Source organism: Engraulis encrasicolus, chromosome 22 (assembly GCF_034702125.1).
Source record: "Engraulis encrasicolus isolate BLACKSEA-1 chromosome 22, IST_EnEncr_1.0, whole genome shotgun sequence".
Lineage (NCBI taxonomy): Eukaryota > Metazoa > Chordata > Actinopteri > Clupeiformes > Engraulidae > Engraulis > Engraulis encrasicolus.
The window spans coordinates 22,771,743-22,787,836 of record NC_085878.1 but is presented as its reverse complement, the minus strand read 5'-3'; the positions used below and the strand labels follow the sequence as shown (position 1 = coordinate 22,787,836).

The 16,094-nt window shown below is 41.9% G+C and overlaps 2 protein-coding genes across 4 annotated transcripts; one reads left to right on the top strand and one right to left on the bottom strand.

The window, feature by feature from the left end:
- Nucleotides 1–746: 746 nt before the first annotated feature.
- Nucleotides 747–9,679, top strand: LOC134438308 (GTPase IMAP family member 4-like). 3 transcript variants are annotated; one of them, XR_010032552.1, is made up of 6 exons: nucleotides 765–831; nucleotides 3,638–3,876; nucleotides 4,078–6,324; nucleotides 6,482–6,869; nucleotides 7,801–7,863; nucleotides 8,037–9,679. XR_010032552.1 is itself a non-coding variant. In XM_063187852.1 (4 exons), exons 3-4 carry the CDS (start codon nucleotides 5,256–5,258, stop codon nucleotides 6,595–6,597), a joined length of 1,185 nt encoding a protein of 394 aa, XP_063043922.1. In that variant the 5' UTR covers nucleotides 765–831; nucleotides 3,638–3,876; nucleotides 4,078–5,255; the 3' UTR covers nucleotides 6,598–7,418. The 3 variants fall into 3 exon arrangements, 2 of the variants coding, with proteins under 2 accessions (XP_063043921.1, XP_063043922.1); XM_063187852.1 differs by lacking the exons at nucleotides 7,801–7,863; nucleotides 8,037–9,679 and having other exon boundaries at nucleotides 6,482–7,418; XM_063187851.1 differs by lacking the exons at nucleotides 6,482–6,869; nucleotides 7,801–7,863; nucleotides 8,037–9,679 and having other exon boundaries at nucleotides 747–831; nucleotides 4,078–6,319.
- A 615-nt stretch (nucleotides 9,680–10,294) lies between these two features.
- On the bottom strand, nucleotides 10,295–12,807 carry rplp2l (ribosomal protein, large P2, like). The gene is made up of 5 exons (XM_063188846.1): nucleotides 12,689–12,807; nucleotides 12,164–12,287; nucleotides 11,058–11,106; nucleotides 10,840–10,932; nucleotides 10,295–10,410 (listed from the first exon to the last, which is right to left on the bottom strand). The coding sequence occupies exons 2-5, from the start codon at nucleotides 12,284–12,286 to the stop codon at nucleotides 10,334–10,336; spliced, it is 342 nt and encodes a 113-aa protein (XP_063044916.1). The 5' UTR covers nucleotide 12,287; nucleotides 12,689–12,807; the 3' UTR covers nucleotides 10,295–10,333.
- Between the last annotated feature and the right edge of the window lie 3,287 nt (nucleotides 12,808–16,094).

Here is a 16,094-nt window from a genome sequence, read left to right as displayed (position 1 = left end):
GTACAGTTCTGTAAGTGTGCAGAAAAAGCTACTCTGACCACCACCACCAATAAAATCATCCAAACTGGGGCGGACAACTCACACCATAATTTTACGATCATAATCCAAATTGAACTACTTGAACAATTGTGAAAATCACCCAAACATTCTCAATAAAAAAAGTATACAACATATAATGCCTTTAAAAAGTCTACACACCCCTCTTCAAATTCCAGATTTTTTTGTTATGTAAAAAATGAGAGAAAGACAAATAATTTCACAACTTTTCCCACTTAAATCTAAACGATCATGTAGGCCCTACAATGCAATTGAAAAACTCGAAGCTTTAAATGGAAATAATATAATTAGAGAAGCATGGCACGTTGATGTGGCAATATTTTCCCACGTATCTTTGCATAAGCATTCCAAATCTGAAAGATTGCAATGCGGAACTGTTCATAATTCCCTCTTCCCTAACTAAAGCCCCAATTTTTTTCGGAATACGGTTGTATTTGACCCAGATTAAACCACAAATGAAGCAATGAAAATGTTTGATGTCTTCGAGACAATTCTCACAACAAACAATCACCTAGCATACTTTGACTGTTTTTAGTTGTTTGTTTGCCTTCTTACTACTTTGGTCTTGGTGCTGTAAGCATAACGTGTTTTAGGCTATTTCATTGACATTTCATTTTCAAGCGCACACAGTGTGCGCATTTACAACAGGCGCGCGCGTAACCTCTACCAGAATTCCGGTCAGGCAGGCTGAAGTGAAAGTAAATTAGCCTAGAGAAAACTTGGACGAACAGTGCATTCGACGGGAGGCTTGTTTTACTGGATTAAGTCCTTCAGGTTTGTTTATATTGATCACTACATCCTACTCCACATTTTGGGTTTGGCGCACCCGAAGATTTACTTTACAAATAGGCCTATTTATTCGTAAGATTCCAGGGCAGTAGACTACGCAGTTTGCCAGGCCAGTAAATCAGTGAGAACCTCCGTTGGGATTTGTTTTCCAGTTACTTGACTTGGAATGTTCAGACTGTGGGGGGTAATTTCATGCTTTGGTTATTTTTGAGTAATTCATCCATACGTTTTCATCGATGTTCACTTCTAAGCGGTAGCCTGGGCTATTTGAAATTGGTGGACATTGCCTTTAATGAGAGGAGCCTATTATGCAAAGCATAAAAAGTTGGCCTAGGCCAGAGCATACCACCAGCAGAAATTCTCTAAGCTATGAGATAGGCATCTCTCATTGGCTCCCATTATAGCCCCGTTGGCGAACGCAGCCAAGTAAAAGATGAATGGGAGCCTATTGGGCTAAATGGCTCAGCAGGGATTTGTGACGGTTCTGTTCTCTGGTTTGTAAAGATGTGTGCACATTCTGTACCTTATCATAGAAGTTGTATTAGAAGTGAAGTTAAAGGTTCCTGACATGGCTTTGTTCTCCCAAAGACGTGTTAGTTTTGTCCTGCAACACGCTAGCATTCGGCTAATACCTGCTGGCTGAGGAATCTCTGCGACTATTCACGACCAGAGCTGACGAGAGACGTACTCTGACTGATCCTAGCAGAAACATCTACGGTCACACACCTCAAAACCCCCCACCGCCGTCCAACATGTTAATTGAAGGTGCCCAAATTCTTAAGGATGAGCACAGTCATTTCCTTTACGCAATGTACACATGCCGCTTTTCCACCACCTTAAATGCAATAAATAACAGGTGTCCGCAACAATCCTAACATAATTTAAACACATCGACTTCTGAAGTCAGACTTAAAACTACAAAACAAATGGCGTAGTGCCGTAAAGTCGATTGTCACGTGTTATGTCATTGCTATAGTTGAAATAAGGGTCATTTTCACGAATCTAACACTTGACAAGATGCAAACGTGTTGGCAAATGCTTTCACTTACTCATATCTATCGAACGCGACTCCATTGTTTCCAGGGAAAAAATCACACGGGCAGATAGTTCTATGAGAAGCGTACAGCCCCATTGGCACCCATTCATTATTTACTTGGCTGCGATAACATAGCTGCAGTGCCACTCCTGGCCACACCAGCTAGTGGTCGTTCTTGTACAAGATTCCATTTTCTTTGCCATCAGGAACTTGGTGCTTCATTCCAGGACACCTAGGGTAGACTGAGTACAGTTGGGTACACTTTTATTTTTGTCCCCTTCCACGCAGAAATTAGACCATTAAAAGGTCCTAAAAAGAAAGTTGTTTTGGACAGAACATATTTTCAGGATGTGGGCAAATATATAATCAAGGAATTATATCTCTAGGATGTTTCATGTAAATGTAATTAATCAAACAAAAAAGGTGCACTTTTGTCCCGACTGTACCCTAGCTAAAAAACGGTGGGGTACAGTTGAGACATAGCAGAGTACAGTTGAGACACCATTCTAATCAATGGGAGGTAATAGCCATGGGAGCTAATAGCATGGCCGATAGCAAAATACTGTACTCAACTGTACCCGTTAGCATCTTTACATTGGTTTTACATAGTGAAATTAGCACTACAGGCTAGCGTCTAAACTGTCCCCTTCTGGCCAGATCACACATTGATAAAGATATTAAAATGGTTTTAAGTGTTATGATGGCAGGAAATATGTCTGCTTTTAGAGCACATATCATGGCTTGCAATCATGTAACTTATATCAAGAGGATAACTAATGGTCATTAGATATTCATTTTTGAAGGAACCTGGTGAGGTAAATCTGACCTGTTGAAAACAGCATTTTCCCAATATCTTTGGATCTGCGTTCTGTGGTGGTTTCAAATTTCCCATGATCAAGGAGGATATCGATGCGCATGTCCACAGCAAAAATTAGATCAGAGTTACGTTGTTATCCAGAGATATTTGGTTTGTCTAAACTGTACCCTGTACTCAACTGTACTCAGTCTACCCTACGTTTTACATGTTCAGCAAATTACGCTTATAGGCTACATTCACTTTTCTTATTAAATTTCACATTATAGGATGCTATATGCCTCTTGTTTCTCTTCTTTTATTACACGTTGGCCAACTGATGATGCCGATTAGGTCGTTCGTGCCGTTTAGTCTAAATAGGCCTAGCCTAAATCGACGAATGGAATTATTTCCCAAATCAGGGATTCTTGCGATGGGACAAAACATGTCCGGGAGATGAAACTCGTGTTTGTGCTTATGTAGGCTATTTAAAAACTGTTGGCCTAACAAAATTAGCTGGAATGAAAGAATAATAGTTTTGTACAATAAAATGTGATTTCATATTTCAGGCTATTCATAGGCCTATGCAGGTTTTAGAATTTGACAATACCGTAATAATTGGTTGAGAAAGGAAATGTAACAAAAATCATAGCTACTGTCATCAATAATTTTGAATAATTATTCAAACTAGGCCTACACGAATGTACACTTTTTAATAAATCTTTTTATGTGTATTTTTAAACTATTGACATAGCTTTAGTCAACACCACACAACATGTTGGGTATGGGAAACTGATCTGTTAAGGTCACATTTATTATTTTATTTTTTTGTCAAAGTATTTTTAGGAATACCACCTCACAGCCATGATTTTCAGCAGCTTGTTTTGTTTTAGAATAATGAGTTGTTAGGAGCCCGAATCTGTTGCAGATTTTTTTTTTTTAACTCTTTCTGTATGGTGCAGATGACCTGGGGGACAACTGTCAACAACATGGAGAAAATCCTGTCCTTTATAAATACCTACCTCAAACTGACCTTAAGAATCCTCTGGCCAAACACCATCAGTAACCTGGAACTGTGGCAGCAAGTAGAACAGCCTGTTGAAGCAGAGCTTCTCAGACCTGACCTGGATGAAGACGTGATGAGGACGTCTGGCTCTTCATGTGGACAACTGGACAATATAACCCAGGACCTGGATGACTGGTATGGTCCAAGTGTAAACCAATGTCTGTGCTTTACTAGCAAAGTACTGTATATGCACAAGGTGTCTGTCTCTAAATGGGTATTGTGGTTTTGAGTAAATTAGCCATAAATAAACCATAAAATGTGTTTGCTGTTGTCATCAAAGTGTGACATGATTCAAATAATTTATAGCTTGATAAAAAGAAGTATGTTATCTTCCAGGTTGCCTTTGAAAAGCCACATTGCCCATGCAGAATTGGGGGTCATTCTGCTCGGTGAGGAATGGACGGGAAAAAGCTCATCTGGAAACACCATCTTGGGATGTGATGAATTTCCTGTGGACAAAAGCACAAATCAAGTGACTCGCAAGACCACGGTGCTGGACAGCAGGCCCATCACAATGGTTGACACCCCTGGGTGGGACCCCTGTTCATCTTCAGATGTCCCCCATCGTATCCTAAGCAGAGCCTGTGGAAGTGTGTCACATGGGGGTCTGGAGGGACCTCATGTCATCTTGCTAACCCTGCCTATCTGCCATGATGCTGAGTGGAATAAGAAGGCGGCCGAGAGACTGCAGCGGTTGTTTAAGAGGGCAATGTGGCAGCACACCATCTTGCTCTTCACCAGGGCACACTTGCTTGGCACAACTAGCATCGAGCAGTATCTCCAAGGAAAAGGCAAGGTCTTGCAGGTCCTGGTGGAGAAGTGTGAGCACAGGTACCATGCCCTGCACAATATCGGTACCAGAGTGCCTGCAGAAGTGACGGCTATCCTGGACACGATGGAGAGGATGGTGGAGGAAAATGGTGGTCAGAGCTTTTGTTTGGAACAGGAGTTTGTCGAGGAGGATTTTTTGGAGCAGCAGTCAAGAGAAGCGATGGAGATGGAATCTGTGACGTGGAGCAGGGAGAAGGAGATGGAGCTCATGAGGCTTCTTGAACAGGCCAAGAAAGACCTTTGTGATCTGAAAGGGAGGAGAGCCAAGAAAAACAACCAAAGAAGGAAAAAGAAGCAAGCCCGTGCACTCATCAAACCTGCTGGTACACAGGACGCACAGAAAGAGATACAAATGGATGTTGACGGCTGTGAGAAGACGGAGCACATGAGGCTTCTTGAACAGTCCAAGAAAGAAGTTTATAATCTGAAAGGGAGGACGGCCAAGAAAAACAACCAAAGGAGGAAAAAGAAGCAAGCCTGCGCACTCATCAAACCTGGTGGTACACAGGACACACAAGACCAGATAAAAACGAATGTTGATGGCTGCTTACCTGTAGAAATTGACATACTAGCACATCAACAATGCAAACAACCAGTGCGTAACACTCAAGCTGAAAGAAGAAAAGGTTGAGCCCACTCTCCATACCTATGGGCAATCAGAGTCCATTCATACTAAAGAGGAGATGAAAGTCTCAGGTGACAAATTGGCATCTGCATTGCCCCTGAATGATGAGGAGAATGAGGAGTCTGAGATCATGCAGAGTATCATAGTAGTTCCAGGAGGGGGAAAAGAGGAAGAGGAGGAGGAAGAGACCTTGCCACCCGAGAAAGCAGAATCACAGAATGACATTCTAACAGTGCAGACTAGTGTCAAATGTTGTTTGCCAGACACTGGTGGAGGAGATGGTCAGCTGATGCATGAATCTGATCAGAGTGAAGACACTAATGAAGGGAAGTTATATTTGTCTGAAGACGGTTTCATGCAAGCAAAGGAAGAAGTGCTTAATGGGCAAAATGGATCAGGGATTGCAAACTCTGTTGATAAATTGCATTGGCATCCCAACCCCACTACCCTTGATTATACAAAAGGAAGAGATGATGTCCTTGACCACAAAAAAGAGCAAAGCTCAACAAAAAATAGTCAGGAAGAACAAGGCATCCACCATGTGACTGCCTTAAGTAATTGCCAAAGGTTCAGTCTTTCGAGTTCCGAGGGCCTGTTTCAAGCGGATAGTCACTTGATGGGGTATACAGACAGCTCCACGTTAGAAGATGTCAGCCTTCCATCTGCTGTGAAATGTACCTCCAGTCAGCTAGGGGTGGAGTTCAGGGATGCCTCCAAACAGGAGAAGCCCATAGATCCCTCACATGTGACCTCAAGATGTGACACTTGTGCAGGGAAGATGCCAGCTGTGCTCAAAGATATGGCCCTAAGCAACAGCATCTTGGTGTCCACGTGCCCAGGAGAAACTAAACAAAATGGGCCTACTTCCACAGGCAGCATTGAAGGCAATGGCAGTGATCATGCGAAGCGTCCATGCAAACTTACTCCTGTCCATCAAGCTCAAGAAGATGCACTTGCAGAGTATCCACCAGTGCTGGTTGTAACCAAACACCTCATGGAAATGGAAGATAGGCCTAATGTATACAAACCTGATGGAAAATACTCTGTGAATGGAAGAAGACGTGATGTCTACAAGAAGTCTGCTGAACGCCGAAGCAGTAGCGCTCATAGATTTGTCAATTTCAAAGGCAAGTTTAGTTGACTTGAAAATATTATGCTCAGAGGTTAAGTACATGAATTAAAAAAACATTAAAATACTGTGGGGAAAAATAAAGCAAAGCAAAAATAATACAAAATCGTTCAGATGTCTTTTGCTTCCTAACATTTTTCCTATGTGCCCCTTAGGACAAAAAGAGAGGAGCAATGATGCACGTCACCTGAGAAGAGCCCAAAGCCTTGAGCGATTTGATGTATTCAAGAGTGGGTATCATATATGGTCCTGGAGGCTTTTTGGTCATTAACAATAATACTGTATATCTGGTACTTCTGCCCCTCTATGTGCAACAGTTTGAAGACAGTGATTTTTAAATGTCAAATCAAATGTGATACTTATCGTAAACTATAATAGGTGAGCAGGTATATTTTTTTTAACATAAGCAATTGCAAAATGGACCCTGTCTGGGGAAATCACCACCGCAGGAAAACCCAGCGAAATCGGACAAGCATCTAAGCAGAGCTGCTCATCGCGAGAACGACCCCAGTCCCAAAGACCTCAGATATGCTGTCTGTGGAGGTAACAATACACGTAATGCACAGGAACACCTTAACGCAGGTATGTCAAACTCAGGCCTGGGGGCCAAATGTGGCCCGTTGAGTAATTTTATTTGGTCCACAAGATCATTTCAAATGTGCATTATAGTTGGCCCTCATATGCACAGCAGAACAAGACTTTAACATGAAATTTGGTCCGTCAAAGGAATACAGTTTCAGTGGGCCCAGGCCAATGACACATCTCACACTCTTGAGGAACACAATGTGCAGGCACATTTCCACAACCTATATGATGGGAAAGAGTGTGTGTGAACTGTAACTGAGTGTTAGTGCGTGCACAATTTTAGTCCCTTTTTAAAATTGAATTTTGAGTTCGGCCCGCAACTTTGTTACATTTTTTGATTTTGGCCCTCAGTCAATTTGAGTTTGACACCCCTGCCTTAATGGCTGGCGAGTGGAGAGAGTATTTAATAACTAAAGAAAGCAACTACTACTTGTATGTAATAATGAAAGCCCATTGGGAAACTCCAACTCCCATTGTCATTGTGACACAGCACTCCACAGCACACAAGTGAACACTGCACACAACGAAATTGCATGTATGCCTCACCCGTGCAAGGGGGCAGCCCTCAGTGGCGCCCCATGGGGAGCAGTGCGGTGGGACGGTACCATGCTCAGGGTACCTCAGTCATGGAGGAGGATGGGGGAGAGCACTGGTTGATTACTCCCCCCACCAACCTGGCGGGTCGGGAGTCGAACCGGCAACCTCTGGGATGCAAGTCTGACGCCCTAACCGCTCACCCATGACTGTACAATGCAATGGAATTACAGTGAACTTGATGTAGGTTTTTGAAGATAAAAATCATACCACACAACATGGAACCATTTGTATTGCATGGCACCTGTCATCTCCATAGATGTGTTGGTAATTTAAATAAGTACACTTTTTTCAGGAGTCAAACAACTTGGAGGACGGACAAATCTCAAAGGGAAAAATATTTCCGATAGGAAAGCAGGTATGCAATGCATGCATCATGAATCACATTACACACACACACACACGCGTGCGCGCACACACACACACGCGATACAGTATCTTGTCTTGTAGTGATAGTCCACGTCTGTAAATGCCAGATTCAACTGACATGTGACTACATCACATAATCAATGCCTATTCATTATTTGTAAGTCTGCAGGGGAAAGCGGGACTATGCCTTGCTCACAAGAGGCCGGGCCTGAAGTCTGTGCAGTGCTTATGGGCAGTCATGGGTAAGCGACTAGGCTTGTGGCCCAAGGGTGGCCAGTTTGATTCCTGACACAGTCAGTTGTTTGGGGGAAGCACTGCCATCCTCCTCCATGACTGAGGTTCCCTGAGCATTGTCAATCCAGCACTGTTTCAAGATTTCATACCATCATCTCAGGAAATCACTCAACTCCTCTCCACTCCCATCTACACTTCATAACACTGCACCCCTCATTGGCATCCCTATATCAACGGAGTTGGCCATACCGGGCCCATATCATCATATAGGCCTATTTCACTACCCACCTAATGGACAGCGGAAAACATTTCTATTTGTAAAACATGTTTTAATTTATCATTTAGCCAACCATTGAACTTGTGTAACTCAGTGTTGTAAAGGGAAAGAAACCTTTGGACTATGAAAGCGGCTTCAACCATTTCTTAATGTTGCACATACTAGCCAAGACATTTTCTGAAACTGACTGTGACCTGAACACAGAGAATTGATCATTTACTGCTTAGACATGAAGCCTTTTATATATACACATTAAATACTGTCACCTAAAGGGATGAATATGTATTTTGATTTAAATCCTTTTCTGTAATTTCTCCTAATTGTTGTTTTTTAAAACCATGTGAAAGTTACTTATATGTTCATGTAGCCTACTCTATTCACATTTGTAATCTTTTCTCATTCATTGATCCTTGAAACTTTCAAATGTTTTTGGTTTTGCCTGATGCATAATAGACACAGGCAAAGACCTGTCTGTCTATTTGACACCTTTTTAAATAATAAAGTTTCTTTTTGGAGCTGATCAGCAGTGTGCAGACCTACCCTTTTCAACAGTCTGAGTTTGTCTGGCACCTGCAACAAGTGTTTTTGGATGTGCGCACCCTACCCAAAACTACTGAACACAGAGAACATATAATGTATCTATCCACCACACCGACTAGCGGAATAGGAATGTTGTTTACATGAAGATTTGTTTGCGGACATTGAATTTTGTTTAGATTGGACATTGGAGTACCCACCCAGAGTAGCCAGTCCATACTTCCTTTGAGGTTGATTGAAGTAATTATGCGAGTTATGCTGGACTATGCATCTGCTTTTTGTTGCAATTATACTGCCTTACTTTTGAACACTATCTGTAGGCCTAGTGTGTGCACACATTTAAACAATCACAGAATGCTACATCACTCATCGTGTCACCCCATGTATGTGGTGTTCTCCTTGGAGTGACTGCAAGTCTTGAATTTCATCTCTTGTTCACAGGCAATGTACGTCAGCAAACCTTGCAAACACTGGTGTAGAGCCACCAGAATAAAAATGTTATGGAAAAAATCAAGTGTATATTTTACTGCCTCTGCCTTATATGAATTAGCAACACCACGTATCTAAATATAGTTGCGCATCTCAAAGCTTCAGACAACCAGTTTAACCTTCCAGACTGGAATCTATGGGGTACCTTAGTCACGTCCTCTACTTCCTGGTTCATGGGGCAGAGGGAGTCAAAAAATAATTACTGGGCTTGAAATGAGTGGTTTTTCGACAACAATCCAAACCTTGGACCTCCACTTATGCACCACAAATCCACCACGACTCACCTCATTCACTTCCATTCAATTTTTTACGACCTTTCTGCCACATGAACCAGGAAGTAGAGGGCGTGACTTAGGTGCCCCATTACCTACACCCAGGGGTGAAAGTAGATGGGTGCGCAGCATCAATATAAAATGTACAGCTGGTGCACAGTACCGGTAAGAGAATAGGGTTAATGCTACCCAAAAAAACCCACATTTGGAAAATGGTAAGGTCTGCTGTTGAAGTAGAAAACGAATACACACCCACACCGCCATGAGACAAGTGTCCTATGAAAACCCCACATGAAATAGTTGTGAAGCAATATAGGTCTGTACCGCACATGTTTGTATTGTTTGTCTGTTTGAGGGGGCAGTAAGCACCGGTAAGAAACGAAAGCTACTTTCGCCCCTGACTACACCTGTTATTTTAAGCTAACAATTTAAATACGACTTAAATTGCCTTCAAAACAGCTGGCACTGCAGATCTCCAATGTATACCCCATCACAAATTATGGAAACTACTCCATTTTTACACGACTTGGACATCATGGTAATACCAGTACTTAATAGGACATACTACAAGGCTACATGGTAACGATTTCTAGAAAGAACACCCAGAAAGGGAAGTTTGTACAAATATTTTATTATCTTGAGAAGAAAGCTTAATCGAAAAGTCCGAATCCCATGTCGTCATCGGATGCCTCAGACTCCTCCTTCTCTTCCTTCTTCTCCTCCTCAGCTGCAGACAGAAGGAAAAAAATATGTTAAGCCAACAGCCATGCATCCAACAGGATCTGTTTAGCGTTGCATTCAAGTTCAGCTTTTGGTGATCTACTCATAGCCATTTGTTCATGACACCGTCTGCATTCAATCTCAAAAAGGTTACCCTTTGTTTAAAGGTTTGAACAAAAACAAGATGCACATTGTATGTACCTGTGCCACCATCACCGAAACCAAATCACTCTTGCAGATGAGAAAAGCTAGCACTCATCTAAATGTTCAACTTCTTTTCTGCAGGTTTGTTTGGAAATGCTCCTTGTTACAACTACTTAGATAGCATGCTGGTGTATTAATTCTCTTCCACAGTAATTGTAACCGCTCTGGATGGAAATGGCAGCAGTGTGTGCATATTGTCTGTTTATGTGTTTAATATTAGAAATGAACTGACCTGCGGCAGGGGCAGCAGCACCGCCTCCAGATCCAGCAGAGGCAGCCACAGCCACGGCTCCACCGGAGGGCACGCTGGCGAGCTTACCGTAGCCTAAAAAGGACAAACGCACAACATTTGTTAAATTAAAGACCACTCAACGCTTGCTTTCTGTCCTGCACCATGCATTCAGATTAAGAAATGGCTTATTTTAGGTCAAATGAAAACTTTAAACTTACCCTGGGCAATCACATCCTCAACGCTCTTGCCGTCCAGCTCAGAGACGACCTATGATTAAGAAACCGAATGACATGAACACTTTGAACTAATCAATACATTAGCACATTCAAAAAGAGCATTCCTACACAGAAAAAAAGAAAAGAATATCACACCAATGTAGGGGTCGCTACATGGGCCCTGGGGGCGACTACACAGAATTGTAAACCTTGAAATGTCCATTTGTAAGCAGCGTTACCAGATTGGAAGGCTACCCAACCAATTGAGCTGCTTGGGATGGCCGTCTGCGGGTAAAACGGGAAAAATTCGCAATTTGGCGTTTTGTGACCATGTAAACCAATGGAATTAGTTTAAATTGGGCGGAATTTAGCACTTGTTGGCGGTTTGAGGACCTTTGGGGCGGGATTTGATTAGACGAATGTGGCAACACAGCAAGCCCACAGTCTGTCTGGGCAACTCTATTGTGCACACCACCAATGCAATACAGAATGAGGACTTGGGGGTTAATATACCATTGAAGTCCAGCTTGCTTCCACAGTACCCTCAGCCCTTCACTGCAGTTTTCTCCACACTCATCTTCAAGGGTACCAATACCTTGAGCAGTCAGGTAATTAACTTGCTTGACTGCCAAAAAAATTAGTCTGGTAAGCGCCCAAAACGGAAAAAGAATTGCATGTTGCAAGAGAAACGAGAGAAAACCTCACAATGAAGAGTTGGCATGAGCTACTGACTAAACTAAAGGAACCTTGGCTGCTGTCTCCTCCCAGCTCGTACAGGTTAACAAGCATCACTGCCAGTGTTTAGGCTGAGATGTAAATCTATGCAGGAGGATGTTCGAAACTAGCTGCAAGCCCAGATGAGCATACTGCCCACCACTTCAAAACTAGCAATTACTGGATTTGAGGTTTTAGAATCTTCTATCGAAAACCGAACACTGCACACATACACTGAAACTTAATTTGCAAGTATGTTTTTATATTTCTGACTGAGTGGTGTGCTTGTGCGTACTAGACTAGTACACAACCACGTTAGTGTGCCAAAAGCAGAATTCAATCACATTCACTTGGGAGACCAAAGTCGTTGTTCTACCTGAAATAAATTGAAATACCTTGTCAAGACGGGCGTCATCGGCCTCAATGCCAACGCTCTCAAGGATTTTCTTGATGTCGGCAGCATTTGGGCTGTCTTTGCCGGAGAGGGCAGCGAGCAGGTAAGCAGCTACGTAACGCATTCTGGAACAGAATATGACAACTTTTAGACATGGCACGCATTGCTCATCAAGAAAATAAGACACCACACAGCTGCTTACAATGTTCAGGTAGGGCTACATCATAGCTTGATAGGAATACACGCTCGCGTTCAATGGTGTAGCACTTAGTTTTAAAAGAACTGGCCTACTGAAGCAGACGCAGTTGACGGGAGGACTTTACTACAAGCACACACATGGTTTCCCAGGCAAACTAGCATTAGCTAGAAACCCACATTAGCCACCATTGAGAGATAAACATAAAGGACTTCCACAACAAAATACGTGTTATTTGTCAATGAATGATACATAATTGACTGTCTTCGACAAATATTAGTCGAATTTAAAGGTGATAATTCACGAAATAACACTTAAATCAAGACTCACTTTCAAGACGGCGTGGTATCGTGTGCTATCAGCAGCGCGCTTACAGGCGAAAAGGAAGTCGAAGGGAATTGGAAAACGGAAGAACTTCTAGTAGGTGGGTCTTGGTGACATCCAATTGGTTTATAGAGATGTCCATCATAGCAGCACGGGTCTCGTGCTGATACTGACGGAGACAGTAGCCTAATTTTATAAAGTGCAACAAGTCTATGATATTTTATTTTATTTTATTTTATATACCCTACCATGGGCCTAGTGCTTACCATGCATAATGTGTACCACATGTTTACCATAGCTGCAGTCAACTATTAGGCCCACAGCAGGCTTGTACTGGGAAAGACCATCATCATTTCGAGCTTAAACGATCATTTTAGGCTGCATTAGCCTAATTGTTGTATTTCTCTTCCATGACACCAGAAAGGAAAAGGTAGGTTAATTTTAGGTTACACAATACAATTAAACGTGATTAGACCTATCTTTTTTTTTCAACACAATTTCTATTTATTTGTAGGGCTCGCCTCGGCATGTGTCATGTAGGCTAGGCCTACCAAGTATGCATATGTGACTTGTATTGTGTCAATTGTTCTAGTTATAGCTATGGTTCCTCACCCTCTCAGATGGATAGACCTACACACAGAGATATATACAACACACACACACACACACACACACACACACACACACACACACACACACACACACACACACACAGATAAGCATTCATAACCCAACAAGTGAAAAGCTCAAAAGACAAGAAACAAGACAAAGACAAAAATTGCATTATACTGCATTCGATATCATTATCAATTGATAATAATTGCTAAAACACATTTCAATTAAAGTATTTTATGTAGATTTTCAACTCTCAGTGCATGAATAAAGCTATTGCGTTTTTGTGACTCTACATGTTCAATAAGCTAGGCCTATGTGTATTGGCTGCTGACATTTAAAACATCTCCATTTAGTGAAAACAAAGCCCAATGTTTTATCACAGATTTTTGTTTAGAATAAGGGGAAGCATAGGGAGAATTTAGTGAACATGAGATTTAAAAAGGATATTGCATGATTGGTCGTGCCAAATAATTCAAATGTATCTGGCCATGATTTGGACAATTTCACAGTTTTAAACAAAGCTGATTTTGCTGTCGATATGAAAAGTATAGTTTTCATGCACAAACAAAGCTGATTTTATTACTACAGTTGCTGCCGATATAAACCGTTACACTCATATCAAATACACACAATTTACTTCAGAAGTCAGGAGACACTAGAGACGGAAGAAAAGGAAGACGTTTTGGGGTGTAAATGTGCGTAATTGTCTTGCTTGTAAATGGCCCATTTTAAATGGTTCAGAGAGCATAAAAAGCGGTAATATCCACCTAGCACTCCCTTCCTCCAGGAGGCAATATCCAGTTACCCTAGAGGGAGAGAGAAATGATATAACCAGATTAAATTAAAGTGTGCTACATCATAAAGATGAAACTATGGTGAACATTATGAGAATTTTCTCATCTAAATGTCAGATACCAGAGCTTCACTGCAGGATAGTAGGCCCACAGAAAAAGACTCACAAATGGCGCACACACACACACACACACACACACACACACACACACACACACACACACACACACACACACACTGGCTGTAGTTAATGTAGTTCAGGTACTTTTCTTGAGTGAAACTTCTACTGCCTTTTCTGAGAATAAAACTGCCAAAATATGATTAAAAGTCAGAATGAATGTTTGTTTGCATAATACCCACCTACCTTTATACTTTTGTCCGCCTAGTCTACATGCCAAGCTAATGAATGGAAGAATGACAGGACTGGTTGGTGTTACCGTAGTGTTTCCCATTGACTTGGCAAAGACGAGGTTCCACTTCCAACATCAACAAAATGGCTCTCTGCTCTACAACAGCATGTGTGTCTTTGTCGATAGCCAGAAATTAATCACACTCAAGAAGGTTCCTGAATCCTGAGCTATTCACTAAGCTTTCCAGCAGACTGCCCGCCTAGCTGTCACTATGACAAGGACAGCCTGCTAGCTTGATTAATCCAGGGAGCCATAGGCTGAGGAGGCTTACTTATTTCTTTACACGATGAGATAATATGCTTCTCCATTACCTGCAGGATGTTTTTTTAGCAGAACAATGACTGTTACTGAATAGTCTTAGGTGGTTTGTAAAAGAGACTGAACATTAAAGACGACCAGATGTAACTGATGATTCTCAGCCCAATAAATGCTCAAAATCTGCTTTTAGGCACTAAATCCTGCCCAATTAGATTTGTTTTTTACTCCATATGTTATTTTTTCATACTAAACTGCCCAATTGGATAGGAAACCAAATCTGGCAACCCTGGCAAACCCTGTCTAATAGCGGGCCTACTGGATTGTTCTTTTTACTGTTCATTTCATTTTGCCAAAGCTAGGTGAAATTGTTGAGACACTGACATTTCAAAACAGCAAACGATATTGGTGTTGACATTTACGATTGAAAGTACAACCTGACCTCCATCAGGGTAATTAACCCCTGAAAATAACCCTCATCACAGTTCTAAAGAACCTGGTAGAATAGCCACTAAATTTCTTCCTGGTATGGTAATGTGGCCTTTTATTAACTGAACTTGGAACATAAAAAATGCTGGATTTGTATTTCCTAATATGACAGATAGCTGTATTGCATATTGCAGATGTTTTGTAAAGTTGTGATAGTTCACAATCCACCACAGACCTTCTTGGACTATCTTTGGATGGTCTTAGTATGTCTCCATGACAACTAGGCTAGAGCCAGACTGTTGAATTATTGACTCTTCAGTTGAACTGAATTATTCACTTTTTGAAACCGCTTCAGTACTTACTCTGTGTGTGCGTGTGTGTGCGTGCGTGCATTTTTGTGTGTACATATGCATGTGCTTATGCTATGTGTGCCCTAATATCTCTGACCTTCAATTTTTGAGAAGAGATTAAAACCTTCATGTGGTGAATTGCTATAGGCCTATCAAAGTGGCAGATTTGCCTTTGACAATTGATAAAGTGACAGTGAGTTGACATTGTCAGTTGTCTTAACTTAATTTCACCTCCCTCCATCCTTCCCCCTATTCCCCCATCCCTCCACCAGCCGGAAGTGGAGTGTGATGGGAGAGATGCTTTCTGGCATGGCTGTGTTGTGGTGGTCGGATACCTGCCAGGTGAGTTATGATGCCCTTAGTTTACTATCGCCCCCATGTGGCGTGCAGCAACACTGCAGTACCAGATGGCTCTGCTGTGAGACGCTGGCAATGTCATCATTATCATTGATGATGAACACACGTGTATCTGGTGTCTGTGCATGTGCATCCGGAACGGTGTCTGTGTATGTGTGTGTGTGTGTGTGTGTGTGTGTGTGTGTGTGTGTGTGTGTGTGTGTG